At 32.6% G+C, this 23,119-nt stretch overlaps 1 protein-coding gene and 2 long non-coding RNA genes across 5 annotated transcripts in view; 1 reads left to right on the forward strand and 2 right to left on the reverse strand.

Moving 5' to 3' along the window:
* LOC102802847 (farnesyl pyrophosphate synthase-like) overlaps window positions 1-21,398 on the forward strand; it is a 76,946-nt gene extending 55,548 nt beyond the window's left edge. For all 3 annotated transcript variants that reach the window (XM_085501562.1, XM_085501561.1, XM_085501560.1), the window contains 4 exons: window positions 308-380; window positions 18,907-18,984; window positions 19,187-19,321; window positions 19,618-21,398. In XM_085501562.1, the coding sequence (XP_085357688.1) occupies window positions 308-380; window positions 18,907-18,984; window positions 19,187-19,321; window positions 19,618-19,818 (487 nt within the window). In that variant the 3' untranslated portion in view covers window positions 19,819-21,398. The remainder of the gene's footprint in view (window positions 1-307; window positions 381-18,906; window positions 18,985-19,186; window positions 19,322-19,617) is intronic.
* LOC144349291 (uncharacterized) lies at window positions 1,839-2,138 on the reverse strand. The gene is made up of 2 exons (XR_013419928.1): window positions 2,066-2,138; window positions 1,839-1,889 (listed from the first exon to the last, which is right to left on the reverse strand). It is a non-coding gene; the product is annotated as an uncharacterized LOC144349291 (long non-coding RNA).
* LOC146740979 (uncharacterized) lies at window positions 10,298-11,600 on the reverse strand. The gene is made up of 2 exons (XR_014929944.1): window positions 11,331-11,600; window positions 10,298-10,461 (listed from the first exon to the last, which is right to left on the reverse strand). It is a non-coding gene; the product is annotated as an uncharacterized LOC146740979 (long non-coding RNA).
* Window positions 21,399-23,119: the final 1,721 nt, after the last annotated feature.

Raw genomic sequence — 23,119 nt, forward strand, 5'->3', positions numbered from 1 at the left:
CTATGTAATGATGTAGAGTTTATAGACTGGGTAATACATCTATGTAATGATGTAGAGTTTATAGAGTTTACCCATCTACTCCGTTCAACTCGTCTATTGCAATCAACACATCTAATTCTAATCAGTCCATCTATTCAAATCAACACATATAATTCTAATCAGCCCATCTATTCAAATCAACACATCGTTTCCAATCAACCGATCTATTCCAGTCGACCCATCTATTCAGATTGGTTCATCTATTCCAATCAACCGATCTATTCAAATCAAACTGGCAGTGGTCTTCATTTCTTTTCTTCTCTGTTAGGTATAATGCAATAGTCAAATGGAAAACTGCTTTTTATTCATTTTATTTACCTGTTGCCTTGGCAATGTATATGGTAAGTTAAACTCATTATGACATCACATTCAAATTTCTATTTTTATTTTTGTCAGTTTTGGTGAAAAATTATTTATTCAAAAACTGTTTGTCTGATTGCATTGAAATGTGGCATGAATGATCCAGACATGGATTAGACTCTGACTTACTAATTTCATGAGACCATATGCAAGTGTTTATTTTCAGTAAATATTTTTTACTTTTTTCTCGATGCATAATGTAGACACATGGACTAGTTCTTATTCAAATTTGTGAAGATTTTATTAAAAAAGTTATGATTTTTTGTGTGATTATTTTTCCTATTTTCCCTTACGCTATATATGGGCTATGTATAATACATGGACTGTTATAGACAAGTGTATTATTGGGTTTAGAACTTCAAGGGCCAATGTTTTTCAAAAATGTTTCATTTCAGGTCAAGGTCATTTCCATGTTCATATGTTTTGCTGCTGTTAGGCAACTGTAACAGTTTGAAAGTAGTCTTTTTCAGTACACATCGTGTTGGGTTCTGAACTACCTAGGCCAATATTTTCCGTGGTAATTTTATGGTGTCTAACTTTATCAATATCACTCCACCCTATGTTTCCAACTCACAGTTAACAATTACATTCATTCATATTTGGTACAAAAATGATACATTAATTGTGCATGATGATTCGTTTGTGTTTGAATCCAAAATGACCAACTGGCAGCCATCTTGTTTTTTCAAATGTATCGTTGGCATGTTTTTTTCTCTTCAATTTATAGGAGGTACATGTATGTGTGAGGCTCGAAATCGGTAATCTGCTTTTCTAAAATAAGTATTGTGCTCCCCCTAGTTGCGCCATCATTCTGCACCTTCGAGAGAATTCATACTGTGCCCCATTCTGGGTTAAAAATGAAGTTATGGCAATGATTTCAAATCTGTTTATCAATGCAATCGGGATGGTTTTATGTGAAATACTTTACCGGTATAACATTTGTACGAAACTATTAGAAACAAACAAATCATTCTGCGCTCTTCATTCACATACTATTTTGGTTTTCTAGGACGCAATCTAGGTCAATTGTTATGAAGTTTAAACAATGTTTCCATTCCTGATCTATTAATTTTACAGTCCTTTTTTATTTATTTTTTATTTATTGTCCCCTAGTTGGGCTATCATTCTGCGTCATGGAAAAGCACTGCAATCTAGTTTTATATGACACAATCTAGGTCTACCGTTACGTAGTTGAAGCAATGTTTCACTTCATTGTACTCATTCCAAGGGCCACTTCTTTTGTACTTCATCATTCAATTTTATGAAGTTCCGATGTCAACAAAATCCAACTTCACACTTGCATGTCTTTTCAGTTATTGAAGTTGGTTTGCTCGAGAAGCCATAAAACATTCCCAACGCACCCAGACTTCAAGTCTCTGAAACACGTATTGTTGCGGGCGCTACCCTTAATTCTTTACTCAGAATGATAATAGCTGTAGTTTCGTAGTCTTCACGAACTTTATTTTTGCAGTCTATACCATCCAGGTAAACTACAGTACAAAAGTACAGATAAAACTTGAGCAACGTCGTAATGAACATGCACATTTTGAATCATCAAATACAAATCTATAAAATACAAAGAATCACACACAATTGTAATGTCAGCACCAATAGATATTAATCATTTCTATCGCTACTAGAAAATACATTTAAATTAAGTATTCACCTAGATTTTGGGGCAAACTGACGGAGCCCGGTCTTTAAATGGCTGCCATATTTACGTTGACGGCATTTCTACTCCAGTGCATAACAAACAAACAATTGTAATAGAGGGCGCTGTAGCGGAATTCCTAGATTTACCGTACGACGGTAGCAACACTTATGTTCACTGCGAGTGAGAGTATTATATGCGTTCAAAAAATTATTTCTTGATTTATGGAATGTACTCTAAACTTTCAAATGCTCGAAATAACATCGAATGTCATGTAAGTTGGTTGAAATGCACTAGTATCTGCAAAAATAAACAACCCAAGTTTAATTTGTTGTAAATGTTTCAAAGACAATGCAATGTTTTTTTCATACTGACTATTCGGAGAATGACAACTAATGTATATACAGGAATTATTCTTTATGATGACTAAAATCATACTATTTTTAAAAATTGTTAGCTTTTGTTAGTTGGGCAAATCATTGTTGTTTCGAAATTTTCGAACTGTCTGAAAATCACCTGGCACCGGAAATGGCTGCGTTGACTTGTTTTGGGTCGACATATGTTTGCCTGTTCACGAGAAAATAAAAAATCTGTTGTTTAAATTATTGTAAATTTCACTTGTACAATACTATTTTAAAGAAAGTTGGTGTGTTTTAGTTTCTCAAATATCTTTTTAAAAAAAGAAATGTTTTTTATGAAATTTTTGAACTGTCTGGAAATCATCAGAGAACGAAATGGTTGACCAGGCTTGCTTGCCTTCGAAGGTCGAAATTAACGTGTTTTTTTGTGTTGTTATTGAAGTTTTGCTAATTGCAAAAGCCAACATGGATCTGATCCAATGCCTATGTAAATCCTGTTCAAATCTTGAGTAAGTAACAGCCAATCACAGCCCCTCTTTTATACAGGCTGTCGGTTGCTTACTTTTCAGTGTAGCGATACCACGGGCAATCTTTCTGTACATTATATTTTGCCCACTTGAATAAACCATTAATAGAAAATTACTAGTATATTTTTAGTTCCCGTTCGAACCTTAGTTCGAAACGAGAAGTAGTTTTTTTCGGTTCCGTGTGTGCGTGCGTGTGCGGTCATATTTCAGACATGCTTTGATGGATTCTTTTCAAATTTGATACACATACATGTCATAAAGTTATACATATGCACATAAATTTGTTTTGTGATTGGATCAATTTTGACCGTTTGGCAGCTATTTTAGACCCCAAAATGTGCAGATTCTGATTAAGATTACACGCATCTAATACAAAGTTGTTTTTATGTTGTTAAATTAATGTCAATAAAGTTCTATTATTATGTTGGTTTGTCAGAATGTTACCTTTATTTGTTTTTTGTTTGATAACTTGATTTGAAAATGATTGCAATAAAGATTATCAATATTTTTACCACGTACCTGGACCCTGCCTTTCCCCTACATTGTCTTATTGTTCAGGCAATGTGTTTCAGTGTTGCATCTTGGGAGAAGATTCGCTTAAGTGAGGTAAATGGTAACACACCTCATGTCGGGTCCTTGTTTATGGATGCCTGTTGTCACTTCGCGATAATTAAGACTGAATAGTTTGAAGATCACTAAATTATTTGGTAAGTACAGTGGAGTAATTCGTTTTTAGCTCCGCTGTCGACTTTGTCGAGCGGAGCTTATCATATGAGTGATTGTCCGTCGTCGTCGTCCGTGTCAATGTTTTACTTTTTCGACTTCTTCTTGAAAACTACAAGCCTGAATGCTTTGATACTTGGTGTATATGTACCTTGGGTAGACCTCTCTTAGGTTTGTTCATTTCATGTTGATATCTTCAATTCTCTAATTTTGGTGAATATTTTTGTCATTTTTGGTAAAAAGTGATATTTTCGACTTCTTGTTAAAAACCGCAAGTGCAATTGCTTTGATATTACAGATATAGGTACTACATGTGGACCTCTCTCAGATTTGTTCATTTTGTAATGATATCTGTAATTCTCTAATTTTGGTGAATATTTTTGTCATTTTTGGTAAAAAGTGATATTTTCGACTTCTTGTTAAAAACCGCAAGTGCAATTGCTTTGATATTACATATATAGGTACTACATGTGGACCTCTCTCAGAATTGTTCATTTTGTAATGATATCTTTAATTCTCTAATTTTGGTGAATATTTTTATCATTTTTGGTAAAAAGTGATATTTTTGATTTCTTGTTAAATACCGCAAGTCCAATTGCTTTGATACTACATATATAGGTACTATATGTGGACCTCTCTCAGATTTGTTCATTTTGTGATGATATCTTCAATTCTCTAATTTTGGTGAATATTTTTGTAATTTTTGGTAAAAAGTGATATTTTCGACTTCTTGTAAAAAACCAATAGTTCAATTCTTTGATATTACATATTTAGATACTACATGTAGACCTTTCTCAGATTTGTTCATTTCGTGATGATATCTTCGATTCTATAATTTTGGTGAATATTTTTGTCATTTTTGGTAAAAAGTGATATTTTCGACTTCTTGTTAAAAACCACAAGTCCGATTGTTTTGATATTACATATATAGGTACTACATGTGGACCTCTCTCAGATTTGTTCATTTTGTGATGATGTCTTCAATTCTCTAATTTTCGTGAATATTTTTGTAATTTTTGGTAAAAAGTGATATTTTCGACTTCTTGTTAAAAACCAAAAGTTCAATTGCTTTGATATTACATATATAGATACTACATGTAGACCTTTCTCAGATTTGTTCATTTCGTGATGATATCTTCAATTCTCTAATTTTGGTGAATATTTTGGTCATTTTTGGTAGAAAGTGATATTTTCGACTTCTTGTTAAAAACTGTAAGTCCGATTGCTTTGATATTATACATATTGTTCATTTTCTGATGATGTCTTCAGTTCTTTAATTGAAATGTGCATTTCTAACAGCGGAGCTATCTCAGCCGATAGGCTGCTTGTTTATCTACTGAGTGTGGGTGTTTACATTATTTAATTAATGCTTCCTGCAATAATATGTTTGCCTGTTCGTTTATCATTCAAGCTCCTTCAAGCCAGTTATCTATTTCAATTTGTGTTGACTAAAAAATATTTTCTTTCATTTAACTGAAATATAAGTAGCCCTACGTATAATGCTATGTTGATCGGGGATAACTAATGGACAGTGCCCCTTCGCACTGCCCTACGCATGCAGTCACGGTTGTCTTGTATTCGATCGTCACAATAGCGACCATGCATTGGAAAATGATTGTTTTTGGACATATTCAAGATAATCGTGATTACGATTTTGAGTGCCATTACGAGAGAAAACTGAATAACTTCATTCAAAATGCCATATCTAAGGAGGTACGTCCGCCATTTTTAGAGATTAGCCAAAATTTTACGTCATCAGTAGTGTAGAATGTCATTTGTAAACGAAATATTGCCTCGTGACAACATGGAATAGTCATTTAAACCGTAAAATAGAAGTTTATGTCGATTGCACAGTCAGCTGGCGCAAACGTGATAATAAAATAAATACGATATTTACTATATGGGGGGCCGCCATCTTGAATGACGCATACAACTAAATAAGAGACAAGTTGTGAAACGCGTTTTTCAGATTCCTACAAATCAGGACAAAAATACCAATCTTTCACAAAAATACGGTCCGTTGGGGTTATATTAAGCCAACCGATAACAAAATTCGGCCTAATTCGTCATTTTTGTGTGGAAAAATCCCTTGCATACGAACACCTAATTACGCGAAGAACATAGAACACTCAGCCAGGGTATTTGAAACCAAAATTGTCATCTAAGCATTAGGCCGTCGCTGATTGGCTGCTGAGCTGGAATGCCAATTTTTAGTTTTAAATACCCCCAGGAAAGTGTTCTATGTTCTTCGTGTAATGTATGCTGCAGTATGACTATTGATAACATACTAGATATGGGACATATTGTATTTAAAACTTATCTTAACAAGTCATTCCAGAATGTATGTACAGGTTGCTTGCTGATTTAAATAGCTGCATTTTATTCGAACCAAATCATTCTGGGTGCCTTTATGAAGTTGACTTCGTCACTGCGTTACAGATATTGGACACTGCATTGAAAAATGTTTTGAAAGTACTTGATCAGTGCACTGTAAACCATTTTCTTTTGTTTTTTCTTATTTGTCATACTCGGTATGTACACAGTTTTGGTATTTCACCACGTATATATATTTCTTGAATACTGTCAAGACCAAGTTTGGTACATGAGGATTAATTTGAACAGTTTAAGCGGGAACCGGTCATTTTCAATGACTTGTTTATTTACAAAAGAGATCCACAGCATTTTACAATTTTTGTCATTACATTGAATATTTTTTTCACTTGCAACAAATATGAACACTTCCTGATGCATCTTCGCCAGCCAAGGTTTGTTTATTCAGTCATCGCTTCAATCAAACACTGAGCATAATTATCTAGAATGAAAGCAAAATATAAGTAAATCGTAATGATTAGAACACTGTAAACATGCTATAGTAAACAATGCAAACTGATTTTAAATTGTATAACAGTCACCACCCCACGGCATCGACGCAGAATATTGGAGCAAAAAATATTTCCTGATCAATTGCGATGTGTTCCAAATAGAAAATATTTTATTCCAGTCCAAATCAGCTCATTTACTTTAATAAAGAGTTATTGTATAATGTACAAAATCGCTAATGTCTGTATAATCCGCCATCTCATTTGATTGTGTATATGGACCTGACTCTGTCCGTTGACGTCATCAGGTGCGTTCAAATCGTTGATAGTGGGTCTCGTTGAAATCTCGTTACATAGGCAGAGGCTCAGATGTATGTAGGGCGGAATTAAAAGAAATCACAAAATCAAAGTAATAGTAACAAAAAATAAAATAAAAATAAGTTTATAGCCAAAATAATTAAAGTCTGTACACTACATCAGATTTTAATCAGATTGGGCTCACTGCTGCATGAATTATGATTGGTCAAAATTCCTTTAGGTGAGAAAAAAACATTCTGCAGTCTGCATTTTTCTTAGCACCACGAATCTTACGCCGCTCTAACTATTGCAAAATAAAAACCGAATTGTGCCACCAAATCCTAAATAAGGTAAACCGTACCATGAGAGAATGATTGGGTAGTGTGTATTTTTCCCCATACACACGGCGAGAACTTGAATGAATCAAGACACTGTTTACAAAACACACTGTCGCACCTTTTTTTTTTTCAAAATCATTGTTTCTTTCCCGTTTTTATTATTCAACCACTCAAATCATATTCCGTTTTTGCTCTAACAATTCAGGCACCCCCAAAGATGTTTGTTTTCATGGGTTTGTAACCTTAGAATTAGCCGTTCATAGCCAGTAATTGGGTATGTAAACATGTACGATGCGTTATCGGACGCTAATTATCTCGCAATGAGTGTTTACAAACACTTAGTGGTTAGTATCCACCCATGTTTCTGTCACAGACTTACGTATCAATATGTCTGACTCAATGTTATGCTACCCCTGGAAATGAGCAATTTTGGTGTTTTCATCTGATGATTGTACCTAATTATAGCTTGCCGATTCCTTTAATTTATTTGCTTCCAATAGCTTCGTACTTTTTGATGCCCCTTCAAGTTTTCTATAACATTATTTCAAGATTGCGTTGATAAATATGCTTGAAAATCATTGCCGTAACTTCTCCATTATTTTCTAGGAGTCTTATGATTTCACATTTTCAGCTTGAACCCAGAATGAGGCACAGTAGGTATTTTCTCGATGGCATAGAATGAGAGACATTGAGACATATGCACATGCAGTGGTTTAGCGATTCGATTCAAAATGGCCGACTGGCAGCCATCTTGTTTTTTGAAAATGTTTTGTCAGTTGTCATTCAAACTTGGTACATAGATTATACATATTAGGATACATGTCCATGACGATTTATTTCGCAATTGGATCAAAGATGGTCGACTGGCAGGCATCTTGTTTTTGTTTTTTTATGCGGTATCTTGGACGTGCTCTGTCAGTTTTCATTCGAATTTGGCACATACGTGTACTTTATACATGTTAGAATGCATGTCCATGACAATTTGTTTCAAAATCTGGTCAAGGATGACCGATTGACAGCCATCTGACTTTTTGGCCTTACTACTATATTTCCACAATTTTCATTTGTATTTGGCACATACATCATACATATCACACGGTATGAGGTTTTACCCAGAATTCAACACGTTCTGTACCAACGCATATTCTGGCATCGTTCTGCTCAAAAACCGTTTTTAGCGCTTGAGTTGTTTCCGGGTTAGACTTCCATGTGCTTATCGTGCGATTTATTGTACCAATATCACATTTTCTGGACGTATTCCTACGCAATCATGCTAAGAGTATCCAAAAGAGTCAAGCAGACAAGTTTAGCCGCAAAATTACGTGGGAAATTGGCTTCAACTGCTCACTCGATCGCCGATGTTGTCCGTCGGCACACAAGGTCGTTCGCTTTCTGATCTTTCTTCCGAGATTTTGACTCGAATATTCGGGTTTTGTTGCTTTTTTAATGACAGTGATGACTATAGTTCACAGTTCGAGAAAGTTAAAACGATGTGCTCACTTCGAATGGTTTGTAGGCGATTTTATGCTATCGCGTCGAATGATTTGTTCGTTATGGGAATGACGGCAAGCTCTATTGCCAGCCGTGCTTTTCACAGATTTAAGCTGATGAAGGCGAGATCGCTCGTTGCTAATGAAATAGGGCAACTTTCCGATTTGATGATTCAAAAAGGGCCATCTCAAGTAAGACAAGTGGTGAGAAATTTGCTGGAAAATTTAAAAGGTCACGAATGGGATGATTCAAAGAAATATTTGGAAGTCTCTCTTGCAGTTCTATTTAGCACGAAAAGATCAGCAATTTCTAAGAAAGCCACTGGGAGTCGAGCCTACATCAGTAAAATCTTAAATCAGCACCAGGCAGTAGGTGAAAAGTTGTCTGGATTTGATGAGAGTGCCCTTTGGCAATTACGATTAAATAAAGATAAAACATTTGCCAAATCAGTATTATCTGTATCATTTTTCAAGGAAGCCATTACATCAGATATTCTGCCTCTTTCTGTTAAATTGGCTTTATTAGCAGCACCATCTTCCCAGAAATTAGATCAGACTACAAATGACACTAAATTATGGAATGATTCTGAAGCAGAACACATATTTATCCATCTAGGGGGCGGTCTATCTGAATCTGACAATGATGGTTTAGAGAAATCTCTGAGAACACAAGAAAATGTTTCAAGAATTCTCAAATTAACCACTTTGTGAAATAATTTGAAACGGTTCCACACTATGGTGTCAGAAACTGCCTCTCAAAATAAAAAGGGCTGGTTTGTTCATGATATTGAAGGCCTGGTTTGGAGAAGTGTCCTTAACATATTGACTGAAAAGAAATTGGATTATGACCTTGATGATGAAAATGAGAGACAGAAGTTAGAAATAGTTGTAGGTGAAGGTGGCCACACTTTCCAAGATTTCAAGGGAGTGTCCCAAAATTTCAAAGTATTTGCCATCAGTGGTGCTATACGTCTGATAAAATATAATGGTAATGAAGTATGGAGAAATCCAAATCCAGTCTTCTGATGCAAGCCGCATTCCATTTGCCATTATAAATGCCCCAGAGAGTGATGCACTGATAGAAGTTGATATTCTTCCTGTTCTGGCATGCACTGAAAAATTTGCCCAACATGGTATAAAGGGGATGAAATACTGTAGAAAACTGGAACGAGATGAAAAGTATAAAAGTTTGGTCTTGCAGAGAAAGAATACCATTTTTTTCTGCAATTTACGTTTGGCTACAGTTCATAAATGTCACAATCCAAATCATGAATGGGATATGTCTATCACTCTTGCGGATATGAATTCATGGGCAGAATAAAAAAGTAATGGTCAGAGTAACCATCCTCTTATAAAGTATGACCCCATAAATGAATACACTATGGATCACCTTCATGCTAAATTGAGAAACGTGGGTAAACTAATTGACAAGCTCTTCAACGAGGCTCAAAAGATCGACCAACAACTGGAATTTATACAAAAGTTTGCAAAGTTATCTGAAGATCAAAAACATGATGTGAAGCAATATGAAACAAAACTGGTCGACCAATTTGATACCAAGGTTGAAATTAATGAAGCAAATCATTCAGCAAAGTTACTTCAAGTTACTAAAAAGGATGATTTTAACAAACTTGATAAGAAACTTGAAGCAGCTTCACTAGCATTTGAAATTAAATACACTGAACACATTGAAGTGAATTTGTTGGATTCTGCTGAATCACATTTTGAAATTTTATTTGGCACACACAAGGAATACAAATGCACACTATGTGCATCACATCTCCATGTTGTATATAAAATCAAGCCAGGTATCACTCGTCACATGCAAACTGTCCATGGTAAGTTCAGCACAAAAGATCTGAAACAAAACACAAGATGCATTACTAATCTCAATATTTAATATCAAAAATCTGTTATAATAATAAATTATTATTTACACTTGGTAAAACTATTCCAAAGTCAGCCTAAATTGTCAAATTTGTAATGACACTATTTTCTATGAAGTCTTTGACTGTAAAAAATGGGGCATGTGGAGGGGGCCTGGCACATTTTCTTTGAAAATCATTTGTTATTAAACTAATCTCAATATTTAATATAAAAAATCTGTCATAATAATAAATTATTATTTACACTTGGTAAAACTATTCTAAAGTCAGCCTAAATTGTCAAATTTGTAATGACACTATTTTCTAGGTATTAATTCTTCAACTTCAAACACATCAATGTGTGTCACGTTTACTGGAGAAATGGGGCAAGTGGAGGGGGCATGGCACATTTTTTTTGAAAATCATTTGTTATTAACTATATTTAGTATATTCTCACTTTAATACTACATAATTTATTATGAATAATATGTCAGAAAATAATATTGAGAGAAACGAATGAAATGCATTGGTATCAAAAACAGATACATGGAAAATGTTCATTTTATCCCTATACCCATAGTATCTCAATAGTGTATATATTATCTCAATAGTGAATATATGGTATGCAAATTAATGACAAAATACATTATGACACTTTATTCACTACTCCTATGAGGGACATAACGTGTATATGGTCGATCTACATATCGTTGTAAAGCTCTCGAAATCCCCAACAAAATTACGTTTTTCATTTTCACGACCAGCATTTTTGCAACAAAAAAGGCGCCAACAATTGAAGAAATCGAACGTTATTTTCTAAAAATTGTTTTTTTTGTGTGTAAAACGTAAAAAAAGGACTTACCGAACGTAACTTTGTGAGCCGCCATGTTGACAATCCATAGGAGGCACTCTCGCGGTAATTCTAACATAACAGTGAGAGGAGTAGGCCAAAAACCACCAAAAATGCAGTAATTTCGCATAATCAATTATAGTCTATAACTATTTATTGAAATGGTTAAAACGATCCGGGTAAAAAACTTTAAATACATCAAAAAAATGAGAATTCCAGTATCAAGTTGGGAATGAGGCTGGTGGGTCAATTGAGGTCATAGAATGGTAATAGCGTGTATGCTAGTTTTTCTTTCAACTTGAAATTGCGCCCTCGTGCGGAGATAAAGTGTATATTGGATGGTACAAAACGCATTGAACTCTGGGATATCACATTTGCTGTGTATCAGTGTGTTTCATAATCAGATCAAAGATGGCCGAATAACAGCTGTTTTGATGTAAATAAACAATCTGTTGTATACGCCACTTGGAACTCAAGTTTTAAGGATAGCTCGCGACAACCCCTCCGCTTTAATATGACGAGCACAAAGAGAACTTTCAAAAATTTAACGGGGACTGTGTCATTTTCAATGACTTGTTTTAGGTGCATTACGGTGGCACCGAGTACCGATTTCAACCCCCACACATAGCTCCTTTAACATGTTAGGATACATGTCCATGATAATTAGTTTCACAATATCAAAGATGATTGACTGCCTCTAATCTTGCTTTTTGACCATACTACTATATCTCTGGACAAATGAAATTTGGTTTGGATACAAAAATGCATGAATAGCATATCCTGTTTAATTTCTGACCATATATTTTGTCCCCATTCGCATGCAGTCCGAAAACGGGGACTTATGGATTGACCGTCTGTGCATCCGTGTGTCCTTGCGTCCGGATCTATATATTATACATGCCTAAACCAATTACATTCAAACTTCACACAAACATCATACATATGCACATCAATTTGTTTCAAGTTCTGATTCAAAATGGCCAAATTGCGGCCATTTTTGTGCTAAAAATTATCAAATATCAAGCATTTTTGGGATTTATAAAGGATGGATTATGTTCAAACTTGGTATATACATTTGACATTTTGTGTTCCTGATGCACATCATTTTATTTTTCAGATCGGATTTAAAATGGCCGATTTTATGCTAACAAATCATCAAAAATCAAGCATTTGTGGCATTTATGGATTGATTTTGTTCAAACTTGTACATACATTAGACATTATGGATTCCTGATGCACGTCCTTTTATTTTTCTGATCAGTTTCAAAATGGCTGACTGGCGGCCATTTTGTTTTAATAAATGCACTTCTAGAGCCATATCTCTGACATGGTTTGACTGATTATGTTCAAATTTTATATATATTCATTATACATTATGTTATAGATGCATAGATGTATTTAAAATGACCGATTTTGTTTTTAAATTAATTAATGCTGTTCCAGAGCAATATCTCTCAATATATACTCTTTTCATATCAATCATTTTAATGTTTAAAAAATCATATTCTTGACATGTTTATATTCCAACTATATTACTATAAACAAAACTATATATCTTAAATTCGATAACTAACAAGAACTGTGCCATGCATGCATTTACTCTCAATTACTAACTATGCTTTTGGTTCGTATTACTTTATTTTTGGCATGAATAATATTTCCCTTAATTCCAATGGGGACTATGTCATTAACAATTACTTGTTCTCGAATATTTTTATTATTTTTGGTAAACAATTGTATTTTTAACCTCTTCTAGAAGTTTTTAACAGCCAGAATTAAACTAATTGATTGTTGGTTAACTGTGCATTATTTTCTTGTAGAACAGTGGAGCTATTTCAACCATCAGCTCACTTGTTAATGAATATTTGGACAAAAATGTTATTTGCGACTTCTTCATGGCTAGATCTCTTTTAAATTGAATATTTTGTGACAATATCTTGAATTCTCTAATTTTAGTGAATATCTTTTAAATTTTTGATGAAAATGCTATTTTCAACTTCTTCTTGAATACTGCTACTCCAATTGATTTGATACTTGATTTATGTTTACTTTGGGTGGACCTCTTTTAGTAATATAGTGCAACTAACCTTGGTACAGTCTCATGGGATCCTTAATCTGTCAATTTTTTATCAACAATACCTAGAATTGATTGGTGTTTTTATCAACAATACCTAGAATTGATTGGTGTTTTTATCAACAATACCTAGAATTGATTGGTGTTTTTATCAACAATACCTAGAATTGATTGGTATTTTTATCAACAATACCTAGAATTGATTGGTATTTTTATCAACAATACCTAGAATTGATTGGTATTTTTATCAACAATACCTAGAATTGATTGGTATTTTTATCAACAATACCTAGAATTGATTGGTATTTTTATCAACAATACCTAGAATTGATTGGTGTTTTTATCAACAATACCTAGAATTGATTGGTATTTTTATCAACAATACCTAGAATTGATTGGTATTTTTATCAACAATACCTAGAATTGATTGGTATTTTTATCAACAATACCTAGAATTGATTGGTGTTTTTATCAACAATACCTAGAATTGATTGGTATTTTTATCAACAATACCTAGAATTGATTGGTGTTTTTATCAACAATACCTAGAATTGATTGGTGTTTTTATCAACAATACCTAGAATTGATTGGTGTTTTTATCAACAATACCTAGAATTGATTGGTATTTTTATCAACAATACCTAGAATTGATTGGTGTTTTTATCAACAATACCTAGAATTGATTGGTGTTTTTATCAACAATACCTAGAATTGATTGGTGTTTTTATCAACAATACCTAGAATTGATTGGTGTTTTTATCAACAATACCTAGAATTGATTGGTGTTTTTATCAACAATACCTAGAATTGATTGGTGTTTTTATCAACAATACCTAGAATTGATTGGTGTTTTTATCAACAATACCTAGAATTGATTGGTGTTTTTATCAACAATACCTAGAATTGATTGGTGTTTTTATCAACAATACCTAGAATTGATTGGTGTTTTTATCAACAATATCTAGAACTGATTGGTATTTTTATCAACAATACCTAGAATTGATTGGTGTTTTTATCAACAATACCTAGAATTGATTGGTATTTTTATCAACAATATCTAGAACTGATTGGTATTTTTATCAACAATACCTAGAATTGATTGGTGTTTTTATCAACAATACCTAGAATTGATTGGTGTTTTTATCAACAATACCTAGAATTGATTGGTGTTTTTATCAACAATACCTAGAATTGATTGGTGTTTTTATCAACAATACCTAGAATTGATTGGTGTTTTTATCAACAATACCTAGAATTGATTGGTGTTTTTATCAACAATACCTAGAATTGATTGGTGTTTTTATCAACAATACCTAGAATTGATTGGTGTTTTTATCAACAATACCTAGAATTGATTGGTATTTTTATCAACAATACCTAGAATTGATTGGTGTTTTTATCAACAATACCTAGAATTGATTGGTGTTTTTATCAACAATACCTAGAATTGATTGGTGTTTTTATCAACAATACCTAGAATTGATTGGTGTTTTTATCAACAATACCTAGAATTGATTGGTATTTTTATCAACAATACCTAGAATTGATTGGTGTTTTTATCAACAATACCTAGAATTGATTGGTGTTTTTATCAACAATACCTAGAATTGATTGGTATTTTTATCAACAATACCTAGAATTGATTGGTGTTTTTATCAACAATACCTAGAATTGATTGGTGTTTTTATCAACAATACCTAGAATTGATTGGTGTTTTTATCAACAATACCTAGAATTGATTGGTGTTTTTATCAACAATACCTAGAATTGATTGGTATTTTTATCAACAATACCTAGAATTGATTGGTGTTTTTATCAACAATACCTAGAATTGATTGGTATTTTTATCAACAATACCTAGAATTGATTGGTGTTTTTATCAACAATACCTAGAATTGATTGGTGTTTTTATCAACAATACCTAGAATTGATTGGTGTTTTTATCAACAATACCTAGAATTGATTGGTGTTTTTATCAACAATACCTAGAATTGATTGGTGTTTTTATCAACAATACCTAGAATTGATTGGTGTTTTTATCAACAATACCTAGAATTGATTGGTGTTTTTATCAACAATACCTAGAATTGATTGGTATTTTTATCAACAATACCTAGAATTGATTGGTGTTTTTATCAACAATACCTAGAATTGATTGGTGTTTTTATCAACAATACCTAGAATTGATTGGTGTTTTTATCAACAATACCTAGAATTGATTGGTGTTTTTATCAACAATACCTAGAATTGATTGGTATTTTTATCAACAATACCTAGAATTGATTGGTGTTTTTATCAACAATACCTAGAATTGATTGGTGTTTTTATCAACAATACCTAGAATTGATTGGTATTTTTATCAACAATACCTAGAATTGATTGGTGTTTTTATCAACAATACCTAGAATTGATTGGTGTTTTTATCAACAATACCTAGAATTGATTGGTGTTTTTATCAACAATACCTAGAATTGATTGGTGTTTTTATCAACAATACCTAGAATTGATTGGTGTTTTTATCAACAATACCTAGAATTGATTGGTGTTTTTATCAACAATACCTAGAATTGATTGGTGTTTTTATCAACAATACCTAGAATTGATTGGTGTTTTTATCAACAATACCTAGAATTGATTGGTGTTTTTATCAACAATACCTAGAATTGATTGGTGTTTTTATCAACAATATCTAGAACTGATTGGTATTTTTATCAACAATACCTAGAATTGATTGGTGTTTTTATCAACAATACCTAGAATTGATTGGTATTTTTATCAACAATATCTAGAACTGATTGGTATTTTTATCAACAATACCTAGAATTGATTGGTGTTTTTATCAACAATACCTAGAATTGATTGGTGTTTTTATCAACAATACCTAGAATTGATTGGTGTTTTTATCAACAATATCTAGAACTGATTGGTATTTTTATCAACAATACCTAGAATTGATTGGTGTTTTATCAATAATACCTAGAACTGAAGTGTTTTTATCAACAATACCTAGAATTAATTGGTGTTTTTATCAACAATACCTAGAATTGATTGGTGTTTTTATCATCAATATCTAGAATTGATTGGTGTTTTTATCAACAATATCTAGAATTGATTGGTGTTTTTAGCTCCGCTGTCGACTTTGTCGAGCGGAGCTTATCATATGAGTGATTGTCCGTCGTCGTCCGTGTCAATGTTTTACTTTTTCGACTTCTTCTTGAAAACTACAAGCCTGAATGCTTTGATACTTGGTGTATATGTACCTTGGCTAGACCTCTCTTAGAATTGTTCATTTCATGTTGATATCTTCAATTCTCTAATTTTGGTGAATATTTTTGTCATTTTTGGTAAAAAGTGATATTTTTGACTTCTTGTTAAAAACCGCAAGTGTAATTGCTTTGATATTACATATATAGGTACTACATGTAGATCTCTCTCAGATTTTTTCATTTTGTAATGATATCTTTAATTCTCTAATTTTGGTGAATATTTTTGTCATTTTTGGTAAAAAGTGATATTTTCGACTTGTTGTTAAAAACCGCAAGTCCAATTGCTTTGATACTACATATATAGGTACTACATGTGGACCTCTCTCAGATTTGTTCATTTCGTGATGATATCTTTAATTCTCTAATTTTGGTGAATATTTTTGTAATTTTTGATAAAAAGTGATATTTTCGACTTCTTGTTAAAAACCGCAAGTCCGATTGATTTGATATTACATATATAGGTACTACATGTGGACCTCTCTCAGATTTGTTCATTTTGTGATGATATCTTCAATTCTTTAATTTTGGTGAATATTTTTGTCATTTTTGGTAAAAAGTGATATTTTCGACTTCTTGTTAAAAACCAATAGTTCAATTGCTTTGATATTACATATATAGATACTACATGTAGACCTTTCTCAGATTTGTTCATTTCGTGATGATATCTTCGATTCTTTAATTTTGGTGAATATTTTTGTCATTTTTGGTAGAAAGTGATATTTTCGACTTCTTGTTAAAAACTGTAAGTCCGATTGCTTTGATACTATACATATTGTTCATTTTCTAATGATGTCTTCAGTTCTTTAATTGAAATGTGCATTGCTAACAGCGGAGCTATCTCAGCCGATACCTAGAATTGATTGGTGTTTTTATCAACAATACCTAGAATTGATTGGTGTTTTCATCAACAATACCTAGAATTGATTGGTGTTTTTTATCAATAATACCTAGAATTGATTGGTGTTTTTATCAGCAATACCTAGAATTGATTGGTGTTTTTATCAACAATACCTAGAATTGATTGGTGTTTTCATCAACAATACCTAGAATTGATTGGTGTTTTCATCAACAATACCTAGAATTGATTGGTGTTTTTATCAATAATACCTAAAATTGATCAGTGTTTTTGTCAACAATACCTAGAATTGATCAGTGTTTTTATCAATAATACCTAGAATTGATCAGTGTTTTTATCAATAATACCTAGAATTGATCAGTGTTTTTATCAATAATACCTAGAATTGAATAGTGTTTTTGTCAACAATACCTAGAATTGATCAGTGTTTTTATCAATAATACCTAGAATTTAGCAGTGTTTTTATCAATAATACCTAGAACTGAAGTGTTTTTGTCAACAATACCTAGAATTGATCAGTGTTTTATCAACCATACCTAGAATTTATCAGTGTTTTATCAATAATACCTAGAATTGAACAGTGTTTTTGTCAACAATACCTAGAATTGATCAGTGTTTTATCAACCATACCTAGAATTTATCAGTGTTTTATCAATAATACCTAGAATTGATCAGTGTTTTATCAACCATACCTAGAATTTATCAGTGTTTTATCAATAATACCTAGAATTTATCAGTGTTTTTATCAATAATACCTAGAATTTAGCAGTGTTTTTATCAATAATACCTAGAATTGAAGTGTTTTTGTCAACAATACCTAGAATTTAGCAGTGTTTAATCAATAATACCTAGAATTGAACTTTGTTTTTGTCAACAATACCTAGGATTTATCAGTGTTTTATCAATAATACCTAGAATTGAACTTTGTTTTTGTCAACATTACCTAGAATTGAACAGTGTTTTTGTCAACATTACCTAGAATTGAACAGTGTTTTTGTCAACATTACCTAGAATTGAACTGTGTTTTTGTCAACAATACCTAGAATTTAGCAGTGTTTTTGTCAACAATACCTAGAACTGAAGTGTTTTTGTCAACAATACCTAGAATTGATCAGTGTTTTATCAATAATACCTAGAATTGAACTTTGTTTTTGTCAACAATACCTAGAATTTATCAGTGTTTTATCAATAATACCTAGAATTGAACTTTGTTTTTGTCAACATTACCTAGAATTGAACAGTGTTTTTGTCAACATTACCTAGAATTGAACTGTGTTTTTGTCAACATTACCTAGAATTGAACTGTGTTTTTGTCAACATTACCTAGAATTGAACTGTGTTTTTGTCAACATTACCTAGAATTGAACTGTGTTTTTTCTCATGGTTTCACAGGCTGGTATAAATGACAAAGAATCACATTCTAATGCAAAACAAATTTTATTAGAAATGGGAAGATACTTTCAAATACAAGTAAGTATATATCAACTTCAACTGCACACAGAACTCAAAATAGTGGGATGGAGCATTCCACTCCTCTCTCAACTGCACTCCACTTCATTCTACTGCACTACAATACACACCATGTCACATCTATAATATGCAACAATTTATTTATTAAAAATTATTTTTACAAACAGTATATTGTCATTGTGCACACACTCATTTTTTTCAGGATGATTTTCTAGATTGCTTTGGTGATCCGTCTGTTACAGGGAAAATAGGTACTGACATAGAGGACAATAAATGTGGTTGGCTGGCTGTGAGGGCATTACAGAAAGCCACGCCAGAACAGAAGAAAATATTAGAGGTACACTACAATAGATTAGCTTAATTAATCCCCATTTGGATGAAGTACCAGGAGATATTCACATGTGTGTCATGTATGTCTATGTCCCTGCCTTGCAGTGACTATGAAATTATGTTCAAACTTTATACATTATGAACCTGACTGTATTTTGTTTATTAATTATGGTAATAACATTGGATAGATTTAATACTAAATCATATAAACAATCATTTCTTTCTGATGACTGGGTACATTGGAATCAGATTACATGTAAACGTATTTCCATAATGTAGTAAAAGTGTTCCATTTTCTTTCAGGAAAACTATGGAGTTGATGATCCTGGCAAGGTGGCAATAATCAAAAAGCTTTATGATGACTTGAACCTTAAAGAATTGTTTTATGAATTTGAGGAAGAAAGTTATCAAACTTTAATGAAACTTATTGAGCAATGTCATGGTGAACTTCCAGCTGAAATGTTCATTGATTTCGCAAAAAGAATTTACAAACGAAAGAAATAGGTTATGTGGCCGTTTTCATAAGGCTGTAACTCATTATGCTAATATATAACTCGTTATGCTAATAAGTTACTCATTATGCTGATAAGATACTCATTATGCTAATAAAAATAATCATGTATGTAACTCATTATGCAAATTTGTAACTCATTATGCTAATAAGTTACTCATTATGCTAATATGTAACTCATTGTCCTAATAAGTTACTCATTGTGCTAATATGTAACTCATTATGCTAATATGTAACTCATTGTCCTAATGTGTAACTCATTGTCCTAATATGTAACTCATTGTGTTAATATGTAACTCATTGTGCTACTATGTAACTCATTATGCTAATATGTAACTCATTGTGCAAATATGTAACTCATTGTCCTAATATGTAACTAATTATGCTAATATGTAACTCATTCTGCTAATATGTAACTCATTCTGCTAATATGTAACTCATGCTACTATATAACTCATTGTGCTAATATGTAACTCATTATGCTAATATGTAACTCATTGTCCTAATATGTATCTCATTGTGCTAATATGTAACTCATTATGCTAATATGTAACTCATTATGCTAATATGTAACTCATTATGCTAATATGTAACTCATTATGCTAATATGTAACTCATTATGCTAATATGTAACTCATTGTGCTAATGTGTAACTCATTATGCTAATATGTAACTCAGTGTGCAAATATGTAACTCATTGTGCTAATTTGTAACTCATTGTGCTAATATGTAACTCATTGTGCTAATATGTAACTCATTATGCTACTATGTAACTCATTGTGCTAATATGTAACTCATTATGCTACTAATGTAACTCATTGTGTAATTTGAGCTGAAAATTGTGCTTAGTCCATCATATCTGGAATACCTCAAATAATCTATCAGGAAAAAAAACATTTGTGTTTAGAATTACTGTCCCAGGGTCACACCATTTACAACCATGGAGATTAGTTATGAATTTATTTTCAAGCAAGTTTGTCGTGGGGAGTATCGGCCTAAATACATACCCAGGGAGACCTTGTTTCCCATTATAATCTTAGTACATTAGTCACAACACAGGTCACAAGATATCAAATATTGCTGTCAGTATTTTAATTTAGACGTCAGACAGGAACGAAAGGCTTTAAACATTTGTTTCAAACAGTTGAAATTTGACAGTCCAAAAACAAACAAAAATTAGAATTTTAGTTCATGTGAAATTTACAATATGTTTTCAGTCTCAATATGAATACAACTGTAGCATAAAGAAACTTTTCTACAGAATAAATGTTACAGTCTGTTTTATGCAAGTTAAACTTCAAACCTTATGTATGTTATATCATGGTTACATTATTATTTTCTCTGTGTGTGAAATATTATTTTCTGACAACTTGCAATTTTTGATGAGTTGTTCAGCTTTAACTCTTGATATATTTCCCTTAAAAGTTACTTGAAAAACTATTTTTAACTCAACAAAAATTACATGTCAGATTTATCACTCTGTAATAGTATTCATGAACATGCAATGTTGTATTTGATCACATGTAATATTTGCCAATAAAATAGTTCTTGGTTGAATTCTTGGGAAAAGAAACTTGTGTATTTAATGATAGTGAACTTGTTCTACTTGTATTATTTGCTACCACATCCAACCTATACTACCACATTAACCCATTCAACCTATACTAGCATTAACCCATTCAACTTATTCTACTGCATTAACCCATTCAACCTATACTACTGCATTAACCCATTCAACCTATACTACCGTATTAACCCATTCAACTTATACTACAGCATTAACCCATTCAACCTATACTACTGCATTAACCCATTCAACTTATACTACTGCATTAACCCATTCAACTTATACTACTGCATTAACCCATTCAACCTATACTACTGCATTAACCCATTCAACCTATACTACAGCATTAACCCATTCAACCTATACTAGCGCATTAACCCATTCAACCTATACTACTGCATTAGCACATTTAACCTATACTACCGCATTAACCCATTCAACCTATACTACAGCATTAACCCATTCAACCTATACTACCGCATTAACCCATTCAACCTATACTACCGCGTTAACCCATTCAACCTAAACTACCGCACTAACCCATTCAACCTATACTACCGCATTAACCCATTCAACCTATACTAGCGCATTAACCCATTCAACCTATACTACTGCATTAACACATTCAACCTATACTACCGCATTAACCCATTCAACTTATACTACTGCATTAACACATTCAACCTATACTACCGCATTAACCCATTCAACCTATACTACTGCATTAACACATTCAACCTATACTACCGCATTAACCCATTTAACCTATACTACCGCGTTAACCCATTCAACATATACTCTATCACATTAACACATTCAAACTATACTACTGCATTAACCCATTCAACCTATACTACCGTGTTAACCCATTCAACTTATACTACTGCATTAACCCATTCAACCTATACTACCGCGTTAACCCATTCAACCTATACTCTATCACATTAACACATTCAACCTCTATACTACTGCATTAACCCATTCAACCTATACTACCGCGTTAACCCATTCAACCTATACTCCATCACATTAACACATTCAACCTATACTACCGCATTAACCCATTCAACCTATACTACCGCATTAACCCATTCAACCTATACTACAGCATTATCCCATTCAACCTATACTACCGCGTTAACCCATTCAACCTAAACTACCGCACTAACCCATTCAACCTATACTACTGCATTAACCCATTCAACCTATACTTCCGCATTAACCCATTCAACCTATACTACTGCATTAACACATTCAACCTATACTACCGCGTTAACCCATTCAACCTATACTACCGTGTTAACCCATTCAACCTTTACTACTGCATTAACCCATTCAACCTATACTACCGCGTTAATCCATTCAACCTATACTCTATCACATTAACCCATTCAACCTATACTACCAAGTTAACCCATTCAACCTATACTCTATCACATTAACACATTAACACATTCAACCTATACTACTGCATTAACCCATTCAACCTATTCTACCGCGTTAACCCATTCAACCTATACTCTATCACATTAAAATTGTGAATTGAAATTTTGCATAATTCAAAATCAGAGGAAAACTAAAAAGATTTTCAATTCTGGTGCATAAATATTATAGATTTCAATATCACAATGCAGTATTGGAAATTAAATTCTTGCAATGCAAGCTGCACAGCAAGTTCCCCTTCAAGGGTTATTTTTGTATGCAAATGATATGCTAATGAGGAGCCT

This window comes from Saccoglossus kowalevskii, chromosome 7 (assembly GCF_978046115.1).
Source record: "Saccoglossus kowalevskii chromosome 7, keSacKowa6.1, whole genome shotgun sequence".
Classification (NCBI taxonomy): Eukaryota; Metazoa; Hemichordata; class Enteropneusta; family Harrimaniidae; genus Saccoglossus; species Saccoglossus kowalevskii.